Raw genomic sequence first — 18,853 nt, forward strand, 5'->3', positions numbered from 1 at the left:
GGTGGTTTTGGAAATGTGTACTAAGTGTGAGAACTGTACTCAAAGGTACTAAATTTGAATTAGTTTGGTTTATGGTGGACCGTTGTATTTTGCATTTGTGTCCCCGTTGGTGGAAGATTTGAGTATAAAAGTTAGTCTTAGAAGCGTGCAAGAAAATTACTAAATGGTACTAAATTTGGTAATGGGGGGAACTACAGAACTTAAATCCCGGAATTTGATATTAAGGCCTCTGTTGGTTCCTGAGGTTGAGATATGGAGATTGTTTTGGAAATGTGTACAACAAATGCATGAAAGGATATTAAATATATATATGCGGTATAATTTCGTGTGAAGTGAACAGATAGTGCTTAAAATCTGAAATTTGGTATTAAGGTTGCTGTTCATGCGTAGCCTGGACATATGGAGGTGATTTCGGAAATGTGTACTATAATTGTATGAAAAGTACTGAAATTTTATATATACGATTACTGATGGTATATGTATTTGAAATTAAGCAGTGGTTTCGAAAAGCGTTCTATATTTGTACGAAAAGTACCAAATCGTACTAAATTTGGTATTGATACAGCTGAAATTCTGAAACTTGATATAGATGTCATTGTTGGTGCCAGTAGTAGTAGTTTTGGAAATGTGTGCTATAGTTGTTCGAAAAGTACTAAATTTGATCTTGATTGAAGGGAAAGAGATGCAATTCTGAAATTTAATATTTATGTAACTGTTGATATCTGAAATTGAGATATGAATATTTGAAAAGAAGTAAATGTTACTAAATTCGGTATTAAGTGAATATACAGGGTGAGATAAAAAAACTGCAACGAAGTTAAACACCACAATTTTTACATATTTTTTAAATTTATTGAATGAAAGCAAAAAATGTTCGAAATAGCATCAAATTTTAGAATACGCTTAGATTTGTTCGAATTGGTCACCTTTGCACGAATTATAGCCTTCAAACGGCCAATGAAACCGTCACACGCTGCCCGAATGTAGCTCTGCGGTATTTTGGCCAATTCCCGGGGAGGCGCTTGCTTGAGGTGATCGACAACTTGGTATTGTTTAGTGCTAACCTTGCTTTCCCAAAAATACTCCAGACACAATAGACCAACGGATTGGTATCCGCTGCGCTGAGATGAAGCGAGGAACCTAATTTTGTAACCATTCTTGGGTGGCGCGTGCTAAGTGCGATGGCGCTGAGTCCTGTTGGAATGTCCAAGGTCTGCGGCCAAAATGTTTGCGTGCCCAAGACTTTAATACACCCTCTAGAATATTTTCGCAATAATATTCGGCATTTATTCTGAAGCCACGGTCGATTAACATGAGCGGGGGGCGACCATCGGCTGTTATGCCGGCCCACGCCATCAGCATGACCGCCGCTTGAGTTCTGGTGGCTAACCGGAGGTGCACATTTACAGCTGACCCCTCTGGCAAGTAAACACGATCATTTTGTTTGTTTACAATCTGCTGGACAACGAATGTTTTCACATCGGAGAAAACTAAATTCGATAGTTCACCAATTTCGGCCACCACTTTCAACTCTTTAGCTCTTTTGAGTCTATTTTCTTTCTGTTGCGGTGTATGTTCTTGCACTTTTTGGAATTTCAAAGGCTTTAACCCGAGCCCATTTTACAATTTTTTGCCGAATGGAATATTGCGATGTGTTCAGCTCACGAGCCATTTTCTGGCCACTACGCCGCGGGTTTCGATCAAGTCGCTTCTTTACTTTTCGAGCCATTTCTGCTGATGCTGATGTTGATGTATCACGGTTATGAGCGATGGTACAAGACACAAAAATTTATTCACATATAAATGCTGGAGTGGTCTAACGATAGCCACTTGTGGTTTTCCAGCCAAATATAAAGAAATTACACTATCACGCTTCAATTCCATCACGAATAACTTTTGTTCTAAAAAATTCTCATCAAAATGCTTTTATACGCTTATAAACAATAAAATTAGCTGTCACTGGAATAATTTTAACAGCTGTCGGACGAGTGGCTTTGAAATGACAGCAGTCTGAAGTTGATTGCAGTTTTTTCATCTCACCCTGTAATCTGTTCGGTTCATATTTGATTTGTAATTTTTATTTTTTTAATGTGGCGGATAAATACGCGAAATTAAAAATGTATCGCGAAGTATTTGGATTTTTGTCAAAGCTATGATTATTGAACATCGTTTTTTTTTTTTTTTTTTTTTTTTTTTTTTTTTTTTTTTTTTTTGGAAAAAGTCAAAAGTCATCAAATCTTGCACTAGATGTAAGACTAATACAAATTATAAGTTAAGCGAAGTTTGAAGCAAATCCATTTTGAATTATGTGATTTGCTGGTGACCGTTCGTGGCAGGTTGGATCAAAGTAGCCTATCAGCGAGCTCGATCTGTATTACAGAAATCTAAGTTTCGAATGCGTCCTTCGAGGGTTATAGTGCATACCAGACATCGATTGCAAATGTGTCATAACGAATTTCATACCATTACTTCGATAAGGTACATTTTGGCCGTATCAATAAAAAATATTCTCTTGGATGATATGGCTGAGGGTACAACAAACATTTCCAAAAAGTCGGTTACCAATACTTTTTAGTGTAGATTATAGAAGGGTCTATAACTAAACCCAATAATCATATCAGGATGTTCTTAACAATACCAAAAAACTGACATCAATTTCATTTTGCAATTAAATTTAATGAAAATGATGATTGTAATGTTTGTAGTGGGCCATGGGGAAGCGGCGCTATATTCCGAGGGAAGAAATTACTCTTGCAGTATTCACACTTCAAATGAACACAGCGGCAATAGTATCAGCTCCCTCTCATGGCTAATGTGATGATGGCAATGATGATGATGATGGGAGGTGGTAATGCTGCTGCTGATAATTGTAGTTATTTGTATTTCGGAGATTCGGATTCGCATGTTTGGTTGGATGGTTGGCTGGTTGGTCGTTTACAGTTGCCTGTTTTTGTTTGATTAAATGGCATACGCGTTTTTTCTCATCTGTGGTGCGCACTGTTGCCAATAATATTGAAGCGCGTATCATTATGTGACGACCTTGAACCATCACCTCCACCGCCACCAACCACCACATCTGGACCACTTTAATATGAATGCGGGTGTCTATATTCATGGTTGTATGTTTCGGCTGTAGCTGGGAGTGAGGCTGCCTCCATTTCCACATTGCCCCCATTTGGGAAGAGGCAAATTTCGAATATGTAATGCGTTTTTCTTGCACATTCGGTGTTGTTGTAAAATGCGTTTGTATGTGTATGTGGTGTGCGTGTAATTTTAATGGTCCCTAATGATGTACGGCATTATTGTGTCCCATAAAGAAATATTGCATAGCGATAAGAAAATTTTTGCCATAATTTTATTGCATTATCTCAATATGTGTGCGTATGTGTAATGGCAAATTGGGGTCCTATAAACACCTGTTTATAATTGAGGTCATTATTTTGTAGTTTAAATGCTGGGAACCTTAAACTTCACATGTAGGGGACGGACCTGTTAGAGCGAGTATGGTAAAATTACAATTCAAAGGAGCTGAATATTATAACGAAATTTAAAATGTTATTTTGTGAAGTAAAAATTGTAGAATTCTGAAATTTAGCATGAGCATGTAATGAAGAGTGGGAAAAAGACAGAGTGTATGGGTATTTGTACCAAAACAGTACTAAAAGGCAAACACATTTTTGAAATGCACAAAAATGTGAAGAGTCTACTTAAAAATGGGTTTTATTTTTAATAATGGGCAGTGAATATCTGACTGAGGATCCCAAGGATCAGTCCTGGTGCGTAGGCCTGTGATCTCGCTGGGTTTTTGGAAAGTACTAAATGTACATTTTAAAGTACTAAAAATTAATTCTTTGTAATGGACAAACGAAATAAGCTGGAAATAGAATTAAACTTGCAATGAGAATCACTGATGGAGTGCAGGAGATATGTACCAAAGGGCTTATAGAAATTCGATCTATGAAGGTACGAAAAGTTCTAAAATGGCACTAAACTTCTAAAATAGTGCCACTTGATTTTATGTGGGAGGATAGAGCTATAAACATAAAGTTGGTATGAGAATCGAGGTTGGAAAGTAAGTTGGATATATGAAGATGGTTTTGGAATTGAGTATGCGAATTGCACTAAATAGTACTACATTTGGAACAATTCGGTTTAGGGTGAACGGATGGAGCTCTAATTTTGATATTTTGTATAGAGGTCCCCGTGGGTGGTAGGTTTATGAAGGAGAGATGGTTTTTGAAATGAGTATATAAATACACGAGAAGTACTAAAAGGACTATATTTGGTTCCATTTGGTATTGTGCTGGAAATCTGAAATTTGTTATTAGGGCCGCTGTTCATGTGTAGCCTGGACATATGGAGGTGGTTTAGGAAATGTCTAATACAATCGTACGAAAAGTACTGGATGGTACTATCTTTGGTATTGGGTGAAGGGATTGAGATGAAATTCTGAAATTTGATATTTAGATTAATGATGGTATCTGTGTTTGAGATTTGAGATACTCAATTTAGAATTTGGTAAAGGCATGGGGCTGTAATCCTCAAATGCTTAGGTCTTTCTTGGTATCTGGAATTGAGGTATGGAGGTGGGTTTGAAAATGCGTACTATAAATGTACGAATAGTACTAAATGTAGTATGGGGTGAAGGGATGGAATTTGACATTGTGGCCATTTTTATTTCCATGGTTTATATATGGATACGTTGAAATATTTATGGAACCTTTGGAGACCTTCTAAGGACTTCGATTGAAGCTACTTGCAAGGCCTTTTATTGAGGCTCTTTTGAAGGACTTATATTGAAGCCCTTCTAGGACTTTGATTATAGCCCTTCTAAGGATTTCTACAGAAGCCCTTCTATGAACTTTGATTATAACCCTTCTCAAGACTTCTACTGAAGCCTTGAAAACCTAAAAATTTAGTATGATGTGTTGGAAGGAATCTAAAATTTTAAGGTGGTCTTTGGAAGCCATTTCTCTAAAGGAATTCGATTGAAGCCACTTCCAAGGCCTTTTATTGAAGCACTTTTGATAAATTTTATTGAAGCCCTTCTAAGGTCTTCGATTGAAGCTCTTCTAAGGACTTCGATTGTAGCCCTTCTAAGGACTTCAATTGAAGTCTTTCTAAGGACTTCTACTGAAGTCTTAACTATTAAAAAAGGCCTAACACGAACTGTTGGAAGGAATCTAACATTTTAAGATAGACTTTCAAAGTAGCGGGCACTTGCCAGTTCTCTAAAATGAAATCTGACATTAATTCAGTTGTGTCTATATTTTCGAAAAGTTCATGACATAAAAAACAATGTTAAATCCTGATTCTCTTTTAAATCTTCTGCAATAGATCACATTTTTATAAAATACACATCCAGCTTTGTTTCAAAATTAAATAAGAAAAAAATCTTAAGAATCTACTTAAAATTTTTGTATTGAACAACGTGTGATTTCAAAGTGTAATTCCTTTTCAGCAAATATTATCCTTTCTTTGTTAAAAAAAAAAATATTCCAACTTATTTTTAATTACATTATGTCTTTTCCAAAAGCGAAGAAAATACTAAAACTTCTCTAATTTTATTTCTTTTTTCTTTCTTTGCAGGTGTCGAGCCCCAATAGCATCACTCGATTGCATGGAGGAGTTCAGTGGTACGGGCGGTCATCTTGATTTCGGTATCAAAACTTTAAACAATCACTTTTTTCAAAACTGTGTTCCTTTTTCTTGTTGTTTTTGTATATTTCAATTGAATATTGCTTTGGATTTCTAACCGTTGGTTTGTTTGTTCGTTCGTTGGTTCTTGTTGTTTTTAGTTTAGTTTGTTCGTCTATCTGACGGTTGGTTCAGAAATTTAGTTTTTAGTTATTAGTTTTTTTGTTTATTGTTGGTGGTTGAACAATCTGCCGATTGTGTGGTTTTTGTAATTGTCTTGTGTTGTTGGTATTTATTCTGTATGGTTTTGTGTAATTAATTTTTCTTTTGAAATTGATGCCAAATAATTTTGATAGACTTCGTGCTATGTTTTAATTTTTTTTTTTTCAATTTGTTGTGGTGAATTACATGAATTATTGAAAATATTTTATAAAAGCTATAATATTTACATTTTGTTTCCATTCATCTGATGAAATACTATTTTAAGGAAGCTTCGAAAGGAATAAGTGTTGAAAAATATGAAACTGAATTCCTTACCCATAACACCAATCGACTTGAGGGTCATAATATCATGCTTACCTGTAAATATAAAAAGTGATTTTTCAAATACTTAAAACATTTATAACAATGAACAAAGAAGGCATAAATCAGATTATTGACAAGCAGGGAATATAGACGGAAGTTTTTATAGCCTAGACGGGAAAAAGAGTCCTCACAGACAATCTGAAGGGAGATAAGCTTAAAGGTCGTCTTAATAGACGACGAGCTAGAGGTCATCTTTATAGTCAAGGAGCTCGAAGGTCGTCTCTATAGACGAGCTTAAATGTCGTATCCATAGACGAGCTTAAAGGTCGTCTCCATAGACGAGCTTAAAGGTCGTCTCCATAGACGAGCTTAAAGGTCGTCTCCATAGACGAGCTTAAAGGTCGTCTCCATAGACGAGCTTAAAGGTCGTCTCCATAGACGAGCTTAAAGGTCGTCTCCATAGACGAGCTTAAAGGTCGTCTCCATAGACGAGCTTAAAGGTCGTCTCCATAGACGAGCTTAAAGGTCGTCTCCATAGACGAGCTTAAAGGTCGTCTCCATAGACGAGCTTAAAGGTCGTCTCCATAGACGAGCTTAAAGGTCGTCTCCATAGACGAGCTTAAAGGTCGTCTCCATAGACGAGCTTAAAGGTCGTCTCCATAGACGAGCATAAAGGTCGTGGAAGCTGGAACGTCGTCTCTATAGACGAGCTGGAACGTCGTCTCTATAGACGACCTGGAACGTCGTCTCTATAGACGACCTGGAAGGTCGTCTCTATAGACGAGCTGGAAGGTCGTCTCTATAGACGAGCTGGAAGGTCGTCTTTATAGACAAGCTGGAAAGTCGTCTTTGTAGACGAGCTGGAAAGTCGTCTTTGTAGACGAGCTGGAAGGTCGTCATTGTAGACGAGCTTGAATGTCGTCGTCTTTATAGACGAACTTGAAGGTCGTATTTATAGACGAGCTGGAAGGTCGTCTTTATAGACGAGCTGGAAGGTCGTCTCCATAGACGAGCTGGAAGGTCGTCTTTATAGACGAGCTGGAAGGTCGTCTCTATAGACGAGCTGGAAGGTCGTCTCTATAGACGAGCTGGAAGGTCGTCTCTTTAGACGAGCTGGAAGGTCGTCTCTTTAGACGAGCTGGAAGGTCGTCTCTATAGACGAGCTGGAAGGTCGTCTCTATAGACGAGCTGGAAGGTCGTCTCTATAGACGAGCTGGAAGGTCGTCTCTATAGACGAGCTGGAAGGTCGTCTCTATAGACGAGCTGGAAGGTCGTCTCTATAGACGAGCTGGAAGGTCGTCTCTTTAGACGAGCTGGAAGGTCGTCTCTTTAGACGAGCTGGAAGGTCGTCTCTATAGACGAGCTGGAAGGTCGTCTCTATAGACGAGCTGGAAGGTCGTCTCTATAGACGAGCTGGAAGGTCGTCTCTATAGACGAGCTGGAAGGTCGTCTCTATAGACGAGCTGGAAGGTCGTCTCTATAGATGAGCTGGAAGGTCGTCTCTACAGAGGAGCAGGAGGTCATCTCTACAGAGGAGCAGGAGGTCGTCTCTACAGAGGAGCAGGAGGTCGTCTCTACAGAGGAGCAGGAGGTCGTCTCTACAGAGGAGCAGGAGGTCGTCTCTACAGAGGAGCAGGGAAACAATCCATTTAGAGAAACTCAAGAGATTTTTTTCTAACTATGAATTAATAATAAAAAGCTGGAAGGGGGTTTACAGAATCCTGCATAGACCTTTATAACGGTTAAACACTCCATAAAAGTGTATTTTCTATTTCGAGTTCATACCCATTTCAATTTGCGGTAGGTCATGACAGCCAATTTCCAATTTAACTTTCCCTATTGGGTATTGGGCCACAATCATCGTGTACTTAAACTACAATATGGCGTGCCAAGAAGGACATTAATAAGGGTAACGAGGGAACGGGTTATTGAAACGTCAATCAAACGAAACACACCGACGACTGACTAACTGTCCCATAAGGCAGGCAATAAGAAATCCATTGGGACCATTGAATGGTTAATTTTCGTTGCATTTTACTTTCATTATTGTCGAAGTAGCCGTTAACAATTCATTTCATTATTGTTTCCTTTTGGTCGGTACAAATGTATAAACATTGTTGTTTAGACATGTATAGTATTCATGTATTGTATTTTTGTATTATAATTAATCATACTTCCTTCGCTACAAAACAAAAAAACAAAAACAAAGGTAATAACAATCATAACTACCACTAACTAACTTTCTGTCTCTCTTTCTACTCTTTTTTTTTTTTTTTGCTAAATTTTTCATTACTTCTACACTTCAATGACATAATATTTTATAATATCCAAGTCGGTACAGTGGTTACTCGATAATGTGAATTATGCGAACAAAATTTCCCAACTATACTCCTTAGGTGATGATATAAAAAACGAAATAATATTTTAAGAATACAAATTTTGAAACAAGAATGCAATGACGACAAAAGTGTATCAATACTTGTATAGACTTGAGCTCATTCTCTCGGAAAGGAAAATGAAATGCTACAGTATGTTTGGGAAGTGAAAAATTCACTGTGGGAAGCCTTTCATTCTCAGAAGATTATATTTAGCACCAAAAAAAAAAAATAAAATTCCTTACATATATGTTAAGAAGTTCTTTAGTTCTGATAACGAGGTTTGTAAAAAAAATCTGTTATTCAACTGAATTCCTTCAATGCCTTTTCGTCCTTTTTTCCAAGAGTCATAATGAAAGTAATAAAAGGTCAGGATCTTTTAAAATCTAAATATTCTAAGAAAAATTTTCTCTAAATTGTATGAGGAGAATACAGAGGCAAGACATCGAGGTTATCATGTTTTCAATTTTCTCTCTTTCATATTTATCTAATACTACTTCGGAAACCCGATTAGATTTTGTATTTTAGTAACGAATGTTTTTTTACTACTTTTGAAAAGAAAACAACTATGCAAATTGATGTTCATGGCCGAAAACCTTCAAATTAAACTTGACCCAAGTTAAAAATGTTCTCTTGGAGGTTTAAAATACTCATAAGAATTTGTTATTTAAAAAAATAATTTTACACCCTAAATTTAATTTAAATTTCTAATAATATGTACTTAATTTTACACAACGAGTTTATGTTTAGAGATAGAATTTTAAAATTTAGGATTTTTGTAACTTTATTTTTTCATTCGTTCGAAAAATTGGTCGACTGAACAAAATATATGGAACAAATGCTTCTTACGCCAGTGACATGCACCAAATTTATTCCCATTTTATTTTTGGATTTTGTAGCTAACAAATACAAAAAAGCGCTAAGTTCAGCTGGGCCGAACTTTTAATGCCCTCTGCTATTTGGAGGGAACTTGAAAAATTTCAACAAATTCCGAAAAATACCGTTTAATTGATGACCTGCATAAGTAATTGTTTGTCATAGGCTGTAGTACACATTACGAACTGCAAATACGAAATTTGAAACCATTCCGGCGAATAATGTCGATAAAATGATCAAAATACCGAATAAAGGGAGGTATCGTTATATGGGTGTTATAAGAAATGGGGGCATACGAAATTTTTATGCATAGGCCTAAATTTACGAACACAACCTGCCTACTAGCAAAATAGACATGTATGCAAAAGTTTAGCCCTCAATCTCAATTCGTTCGAAAGATAGCGTGATTACGACAGATAGACAGACAGACGAACATCGCTAAATCGAACTAGAATATATATACTTTGTAGGGTCTGTCATGAATATTTCGAGGAGCTACAAACGAAATCACAATGTTAATATACCCTCCATAGAATGGTAGAGGGTATAAAAACGATAGGAAGAGACATATTGTTTTGAACAGAAATTAGCTGTTTTTAATACATCTTACAGGATTATATTCTTCAATTTTTTTTACAATTTTCAAGTTTATTCTACAATTTTTTGATAAGTTTTGAATTTATTGGATTTGCCACAAGCAGCACAACTAATGACATTAAATAAATATATAATATTGTCCATATTGTATCTGACATAAGTCTGATATAAATATTACAACCTGCCAGATTTGGATATTTGGTGTCCATACCATCCCATCAGGTCCCATCCCATCCATCAGGTCTCTGGTTGGGATAAATATTTAGATATACCACGTTTGAAAAAAAAATCACTGGCTTGTTTCGCAAATAATGAACGATATAAATATAAAAAATTGTAACCCTTTGCGGAGGAGGTACCAGTAGGGGTGACTCGATATCTATCATCTTCATACTAGATCCTCCTAGGAAAAAAATATTGGGATATGTGAAAATTGAAAAGAATCTAATATTTATTTGGATTTCATTAGCGTTTTTTTATTCAAAATTTTGACCACTTTCTCGGGGGGAAATACCATAAGTAGTGGACCGATATATCCCACCCTCACACCAGATCTTACGTTATTAAAAATATGTGTGAAATTTGAAAAGAATGGGATACTTATTTCACGTTTATGACAGATATAAGTATTCGACCAAAATGTGTTAGAAATATTGGGACGTGCGGAATTTTAAGACATTTGGCCTCTGTCTTCATATTTTATAAGCGCTGGGAAAATTGTGACCCTTTTGTAAGGGAGATACTAGAAGGACTGGGTTTATATTGCCCATTTTCGCACCTGGCCCAGCACAGATACAAATATGAGGATTTGCAAAGTCTAAGCAAATGATGATGGTCCTTTCTTGTCCTATGAAGTAAAATATTTCCTGTAAAAAATTTTACATTTTATGAAGAAGGACACAGAAGGAGTGGACCGATATTTCCCATCTCTGAAATCGAGTTTTATAATAATGTTACGATGTATCGGGATATTTCCCGTGCATAGCAACCAGTCAGACGGACGGACGAACAGCGCTAGATCGACTCCAAATGTCCTGATATGGACTTTGTCCAAAGGGACCAATAGTCTAACACCCTTAATTCGATGAGACACATTTGGGCCGTATTAAATGATATATACCCTCTGTAACCATTATGGCTTACAGTATAAATAAAGCTAGACCAAAAAGACTCAGAAGCTACCTGCAATTTTGTAATTTGCTTCGTTACTGATACCAACAGTCTGAGGTATTAGTGAAGAGACCGGTAAACCAATATTTTGGACATTAAGCACAATCAAGTGAAATCCAACTTCACAATCGCCGCCAATAACCTCACCAAGAAAGCGAACCGAATCGAATCGTTATTCTTGCTAGATGAGGATTTCAAGTTTTCTAAGCAAAGATTTTTCTAAGAGTTGAAAATAGGCCATGGACAAAAGGATTTTTTGGAACAAATTTGGATAGAAATATGCTTATAAGCTGGTTTTTCTTCGAATCTTAAAGAAATAAATAACACTGTACACCAATGCTACGCACCAATAATAGAGGCCCTCAGCTATAATTAAAATCAAGACAAAATTCCCCTTATCAAGTAACTACTGTACTTCGTCTTATTTCGATTTTTTTCTCATTTTCTTCCTACTTTTACCATAATTGAAATTGACTAATTTTAATCGAACCAAAAAACGCAAACACATACTTATAACAAAACAAAAAAAAAAAAACAAGCAAAAGAAAACCAAAAAAAAACAACAACACTTTCTTTCCCGAATAAAATACAACAACTAGCGACCCCGCAATAGATTTCCTTTTTGAGTTTGTTTTTAGTTGCTTACGCATTTTGTTTGGTTGTTATTTTTCTTCTTGTTCTTGTCTTAGACGCACGTTAGAGAATTGAAGCAAATTGTTTTCGGCTTCAATTTATTGTGTTGATGTTGGAAATTTTTGTGTTTCTCGTTACGAAAAAACTCAATTTTTTATGAAATTAACTGATTTGGAAAAATGTTTCTTACCATTCCCCTGCCGACAACAACATTATCACCGATATCAGGCCGTTCTCTGAGTTTGGGCTCAAATCCAGCTCTACCGCTGCGGCCGGGCTCAACACCAACGCCCGGCTTACGCTACAAGAATCTGGGTAAGAGCGGTCTGAGGGTCAGCAATGTAGGCTTAGGTACATGGCCGGTCTTTTCACCGGGTGTCAGCGAAGAACAAGCCGAAGCCATACTTAAGCTGGCCATTGAAAGCGGTATAAATCTCTTCGATATATCGGAGGCCCATTCGGAAACGGAAATTGGTAAAATTTTACAGAGAACCGGCTGGAAGAGGACTGCCTATGTCATCACCACGAAAGTCTATTGGAGTACCAAGTAAGTAGAGAAAGTTTTGATTTATTTGCACATATTTTTCAATAATTTTATGATTTAGTTGTTCGGTTGCCAGGACGAACGCGTGAGAAATATTAATAAAAAATATATTTCAGTGAATGAAAATAGAAAATATATGCCTAAAAGCAATAGAGCAATGATAGGGTAATGAAATGAAAACAGTAGGAAAATAAGTAAAATGTGGATAAAAGAAAATGAATAAAAAATAAATATTTGTGAAATAACTGACTGACTGACTGACTGACTGAGAATTAATGCCTAGACGAAACGGAAATCCTGAAATTTGGTGTCTGTAGTTAAGGTATGGGGGTGGTATTGAAAATACGTACTATTATTGTCCAAAAATTACAAAATAGTACTATAATTGGTATTGGGTGAAGAAATTAAGCTAAAATCCTGAAATTTCATATAGATGCCACTGTTGGTGTCTGCGTCCTATATTTGCACAAAAAATACTAAATGGTACAAAATTTGGTATTGGAAGAAGGGATAGAGATAAAATTGTAAAATTTGATATTTAAATTACTGATGGAATCTATGTTTGAGATTTTGCGGTGGTTTGGAAACGCGTCCTTTATTTACACAAAAAGTACTAAATGGTACTAAATTTAGTATTGGGAGAAGGGATATAGAGAGGAAATCTTGAAATTCGATATAGAGTCTCTGTTGGAATCTGGAATTAAGATATGAAAGGAATTTGGAAATGTGTACTATATTTGCACGAAAAGTACCAAATGGTACTATATTTGGCATTGAGTGAAGGAATAGAGCTGGAATACCGAAATTTGCAATTGTGGTCTCTGTGGTATCTTGGATTGAGATTTTGTGGTGGGTTTGGAAATGTGTAGCACAATTGTGCAAAAAGGTCTGTGTGGAACCAAATTGGGTATTAAATAGTAATAAGTTTGGTATTCGGTAAAAGAATAGAGCCTGAATTCTTGAAATTTGATAAGTGTTGCTGTCTGTGGTTAAGATAAGGAGGTGGTTTTGGAAATGTGTGCTAATTTTTGTAATGGTACTAAATTTGGTATTGGGTGAAGGATTTTCGAAATTTGACATTGAGGTCTCTGTTGGTATCTGGTATTAAGATATGGAGGTGGTTTGGGAAATGCGTCCTATATTTTTACGAAAAGCACTAAATGGTATTTAATTTGGTATTGAGTGAAGGGATAGGTTGAAATCCTGAAATTTGATGTGGATGCCACTGTTGGTATTTGTATCTGAGGTTTGGCAGTGATTTGGCGGTGGTTTGGAAATGCGTCCTGCATTTGTACGAAATGGTACTAAATTTGGAATTTGGTGTAGGAATAGTGCTTGAATCCCATAATTTGGTATATCTAGGTGGTTTAAATGCTACTTATTTTGGATCACTGTTGTTATCTAGGGTATAGACTGTTGTAGATATAGGTACTAAATACTAAATTCTGATATGTTGGTTTCTAGGGTTTAAATATGGAGACGTTGAAATAGGTTTGGACAGAAAAATTGGACCCACGTCGTGCAATGGTTTTACTAATATTTTTTTTCTATGTAAACTTCAGAAATAAAGGGAAAACTTGAATTAAGTATAAGACCTTCAAAATTTGAAAATTTAGTACGATATATAAGAGGCAGGTAGGTAGCCTGCCAAATTTTAAATTTGACACACCTTTTCAACAAGGAGTCATTGTGTATCTTCGAATTTGATTTAGACTTAATAGAAATATAAATATTTGGAAAGTTTGAACCAGTTGCTATGAACCATTTACTATAGTAAAATTTATGGGTATATTTTCTAGTGGACCCACGCAATCCATATTCACAATTGGTGTAATATGGATGGAAATATTACGACGTGCCAAATTTGGAATAAATCGTTAGACATTCTTCGCTTTTTATAAGATTTATGATTTGAAAATGTAACCCTTTAGGATTCGTGAATATAATCCGCCTTACATTTTGGTGACAACCTAATACGAATGGCACGCACGATGAATGAATTCATTACCAACTCGTATTACTTTTCAGACTTTTGTGGAATGCTGTACATTAACCTGGGGAGCAGTAGTAGATCGAAATATTCCTTCTTTGAAATTGATTCTATAAAAATTGGAAATAGTTTAAGTTTAAGTTTATTAGAATAAATTAAATCATAAAAAAGTAGTCAAGTCACATCACTGCACCCACTCTAAATTAAATTATCTTTAGTCTAGTTTTGTAGTTTCTAAGGTAATTTAATTTACATACATTTTTTCCATTCTCCGCACGCTCTCATCACCCAATAACAATAAACAATCACTTAATTCATCTTTGCACTTGTTTTCTATGACATCTTTTTACAGATCAGAGGAACGTGGCCTTTCACGAAAGCATATTATAGAATCCGTAAAAGCAAGCTTACAACGTTTGCAATTGCAATACATTGATATTGTGATCATACATAAAGCGGATGCTATGTGTCCAATGGAAGGTACGATTCTCCCAACAAAATCCAAACCCAAAAAAAAAAATAAAATAAACCCCAAACTACCAAAATTCTAATTATACGAAATGAAATAACATTTTTTGTATTTTCTTATATTTTTTTACATTTTTTCCCTACCCTTGTGTAGAAGTTGTACGTGCCATGAACTATGTCATCCAACAGGGCTGGGCCATGTATTGGGGCACTGCCCGTTGGTCTCAGGTGGAAATCATGGAGGCCTACACAAACTGCCGTCAGTTTAATTGCATAACACCGATTGTGGAACAGTCCGAATACCACATGTTTTGCCGTGAGAAATGCGAGCTTTATCTGCCGGAAATGTATAACAAAATCGGTGTCGGTCTCATGGCCTGGGGCCCACTGTCGATGGCCTTGAGTGATGCACAAAATGGTGAAAAAATCTTTCTGCCAAAGGGCTCATTTAAAACCAAAAGCCATAGCTATTCGTGGACTGAAGATGAAGTCAATCGGAATGTAAGTTTTACAGTGAGGAAAACAATCGAATTAAGATATTATAACTTTTTGTTCTTCTAGGCTGCCTTATCGCCTCAGGGTAGTTGGAATAAGGAACGCATGGAAGAGGGTCGCCGCCATTGTGATCGTTTAAAGGATTTAGCCGCATTGGCCGAAAAACTGGGTTGCACACCATCCCAGCTGTCCATTGCCTGGTCGCTGAAACATGAACCTGTACAGTGTTTACTTTTAGGTGCCACTTCTGCTGAACAATTGCATCAAAGTTTGCAATCATTACAGGTAAGTAATGAGAGTTTGCACGGAACTGTTGATATAGAATTGCAAATGAACTAAATAAAAAGTATCAGTCGGTTTTGCCGACAGATGCATACGCTCAGCTATGACTGTTTAGGAGGTACCAGATATAGTGGACCAATGTATTTCACATCATGATAAAAAATATTGGGATGTGCAAAATTTCAAGAAAATCAGACATTTATTACCATTTTTTTTTTTTTTGGAATAATTGTTAATTATAATTTTAACCTTCTGTGCGAGAGGTGCGAGAAGGTGTGCATCGATAAATCCCATATCTTTTGTTAAAAAATATGTAGTTTAAAAACAACCGCCGAATTGTTTCGCAAGTTATGAGGGATATAAATATTGAAAATTGTGGCTCTTTGTGGGAGAGGACCCAGAAGGGGAAGACCGATTTATATTATCTTCACAGTAGATCTAGTGTTAGTAAAAATATTGGAATACGCGAAATTTGAGAAAGTATCAGATGCATATTCTAAGAGTCATAAATATTCAAAATATCAACCCGTTGTGAGAAAGGTACCAGAAGGTGTGGTCCTATATATCCCATTTTCATACCTAATATTTTGTTGATAAACAAGTAAAAAAACATGAAGTTCGGCCGGGCCAAACTTTTAATACCCTCCACCTTAGGGTAAAAGAAACATTAGAAAAAATGTGGCAAAAACCATTAAAATGCCGATTATGGGGAGGTACCGTTATATGGGGGCTATACCAAAACGTGGACCTATAATTACAATGTTTCGCCACCGGAGCTGGAACCCATTATGACCAACAAATACCGATTTTCAGACAAATCCGTGAAAAAATGTGGTAAAAAAACTAAAATACTAAATATCGGGAGGTACCTTTATATGGGGGCTATACCATAACGTGGACCTATACATGCAATATTTTGCCACACGCTCAGGGACCCGCTATGACCTACAAATACCAATTTTAAGACAAATCCGTGAAAAAATGTGGCATAAATCATCAAAGTACCGAATATCGGGAGGTACCGTTATATGGGGACTATACCAAATTATGGACCCATACATGCAATGTTTCGCCACCGGAGCTGGAAACCATTATGACCCACAAATACCAATTTTTAGACAAATCGGTGAAAAAATGTGGTAAAAAAAAACTAAAATACTAAATATCGGGAGGTACCTTTATATTGGGGCTATACCACAACGTGGACCTATACATGTAATGTTTTGCTACACGCTCAGGGACCCGCTATGACCTACAAATACCAATTTTAAGACAAATCCGTGAAAAAATGTGGCATAAATCATCAAAATACCGAATATCGGGAGGTACCGTTATATGGGGACTATACCAGAACGTGGACCGATATATCTCATTTTCAATACCAACCATCCTAGACACAATGCAAATAGCTCTGCTAAATTTTGGAGCTCTACGTCAAATAATGTGGGCTGTATCGTGATTTCAACAGACAGACAGACAGACGGACAGACAGACAGACAGACAGACGGACAGACAGACAGACGGACAGACAGACAGACGGACATCGTTAAATCGATTAGAATTTTATGCTGATTATGAATATATATACTTTATGGGGTCTAAAACGAATATTTAGGGATGTTACAAACGGAATGACAAAGTTAATATACCCTCCTTTCCAAGGTGGAGGGTATAAAAATATTGGGATGTATTGAGTTGGAAAGTGATCGGATGCTCGTTTCGCGTTTTATAAGCTTTATGGTTATTTAAAATTTTGAAGTCCAGATTTAGACATAGTTCCTATATGTGTCTTCATCCGATTTCACGTTTATTTTTGATCCATCAAAGCCCTGATGAAACTGCTGAAGCTAAAATCTTGATCTGGGTGAGGGTCACTCATGTTCCGAAGGTGTCAGATAAGGCTGGGCTTTTGAAAATTCGTACTGAAACGGCACGGAAAGTACAAAAAATGACTCCCTTTGTATTCGACGAACATGCAGAGTGTGGTGGTGTTTTTTTGAGATGAGGACTAAATTTGCAAACTGTACTAAATGGTACTTAATTTCGAACAGCTTGATCTAGGAGAACTTGAAATTTAGTATTGCGGTCCCTGTTGGTGGAAGATTTGTGATAAAGAGGTGGGTTTTGAAATGTGTACTACAAGTGCACGAAAACTACTAAATAGTACTGAATTGGGTACTAGGCGAAGGGTTGTAGCTGGAATCCCGAAATTTTATATTGAGGTCTCTGTTGGTGTTTGGGATTGAGTTTCCGAAGTTAGTTTTGAAATATATACATGCTATAAGTGGACGAAAAGTACCAAATGGTACTATACTTGGTAGAATTTAGTATTAGGCAAAAATATAGTGTTTAAAATCTGAAATTTGGTAATAGGGTCGCCGTTCATGTGTAGCCTTGATATATGGAGATGGTTCCGGAAATGTGTACTATAATTGTACGAAAAGTACTGAATGGTAATATATTTGGTGTTGGATGAAGGGATAGATGTACAATTCTGAAATTTTGATATTTAGATTACTAATGGTATCTGTGTTTAAAATTTGGCGGTGGTTTAGAAATGCGTCCTAAATTTTTGTATTGGGTGAAGGAAAAAAGTACTTAAAGGTACTAAATACTGAATACTCTAAAAATTTGATATGGTGTCTGTGAGAGTTAAAAGTAGTTCTGGAAATGTGTACTATGAACGAACGAAAAGTGCAAAATGCCCCAAAATGGGTTGTTGGCTGATGGGATAGAGGTGGATCTCCAAAATTTGATATTGAGGTCACTGTTGGTGTCTAGGGTAGAGAGAAGGAGATGGTTTCGGGAATGCGTACTATGATTGTTCAAAAAGTACTAAATGGTACTAAATTCACCGTTGAGTGAATGGATATAACTTGAGTCCTGAAATTTCTCTTTTTCCCCATAATTTTCTTCGATTAATCTAATTATCGATACTTTTCCTCTTTTCATTTACAGTTACTGCCACGTCTGTCGACCAGTGTTATGCTAGAATTGGAACGAATATTAGAGAATAAACCGGTGCGACCGCCGATGATATCGACACTGGCACTTCGGTGACAATCAGCCTGCCCTCAGGGGCCCCCAAGCCTTAGTGGCGGTGTCGCCGGCGGCAGCAGCGGCATGGGACCCTGTGGGCAAGAGTCACCCAAAAACGATGAGGTCTCGGCGTTTTGTGGTGAAGACGGCGATGCAAAGGATGCCTCTAAGCAGGGCTTTTGCGTTATTCAGTGACGAAAGGAGTCTTTAGATATTGATAAT

General features: G+C 36.6%; 2 protein-coding genes across 4 annotated transcripts in view; one reads left to right on the top strand and one right to left on the bottom strand.

Moving 5' to 3' along the window:
• Positions 1 to 18,686, top strand: part of LOC101897419 (uncharacterized) — a 245,989-nt gene extending 227,303 nt beyond the window's left edge. Inside the window, exons 6-11 of the mRNA XM_059122180.1 lie at positions 5,590 to 5,660; positions 12,042 to 12,360; positions 14,700 to 14,827; positions 14,970 to 15,316; positions 15,377 to 15,595; positions 18,551 to 18,686. Coding sequence (XP_058978163.1) covers positions 5,590 to 5,660; positions 12,042 to 12,360; positions 14,700 to 14,827; positions 14,970 to 15,316; positions 15,377 to 15,595; positions 18,551 to 18,652 — 1,186 coding nt within the window. The 3' untranslated portion in view covers positions 18,653 to 18,686. The remainder of the gene's footprint in view (positions 1 to 5,589; positions 5,661 to 12,041; positions 12,361 to 14,699; positions 14,828 to 14,969; positions 15,317 to 15,376; positions 15,596 to 18,550) is intronic.
• Positions 1 to 18,853, bottom strand: part of LOC101899545 (zinc finger transcription factor lin-29) — a 412,168-nt gene that overhangs the window by 376,878 nt on the left and 16,437 nt on the right. The gene's annotated exons all lie outside the window — the stretch shown is intronic.

The sequence above is a fragment of the Musca domestica genome, unplaced genomic scaffold (genome assembly GCF_030504385.1).
Source record: "Musca domestica strain aabys unplaced genomic scaffold, Musca_domestica.polishedcontigs.V.1.1 2, whole genome shotgun sequence".
Taxonomy (NCBI): domain Eukaryota; kingdom Metazoa; phylum Arthropoda; class Insecta; order Diptera; family Muscidae; genus Musca; species Musca domestica.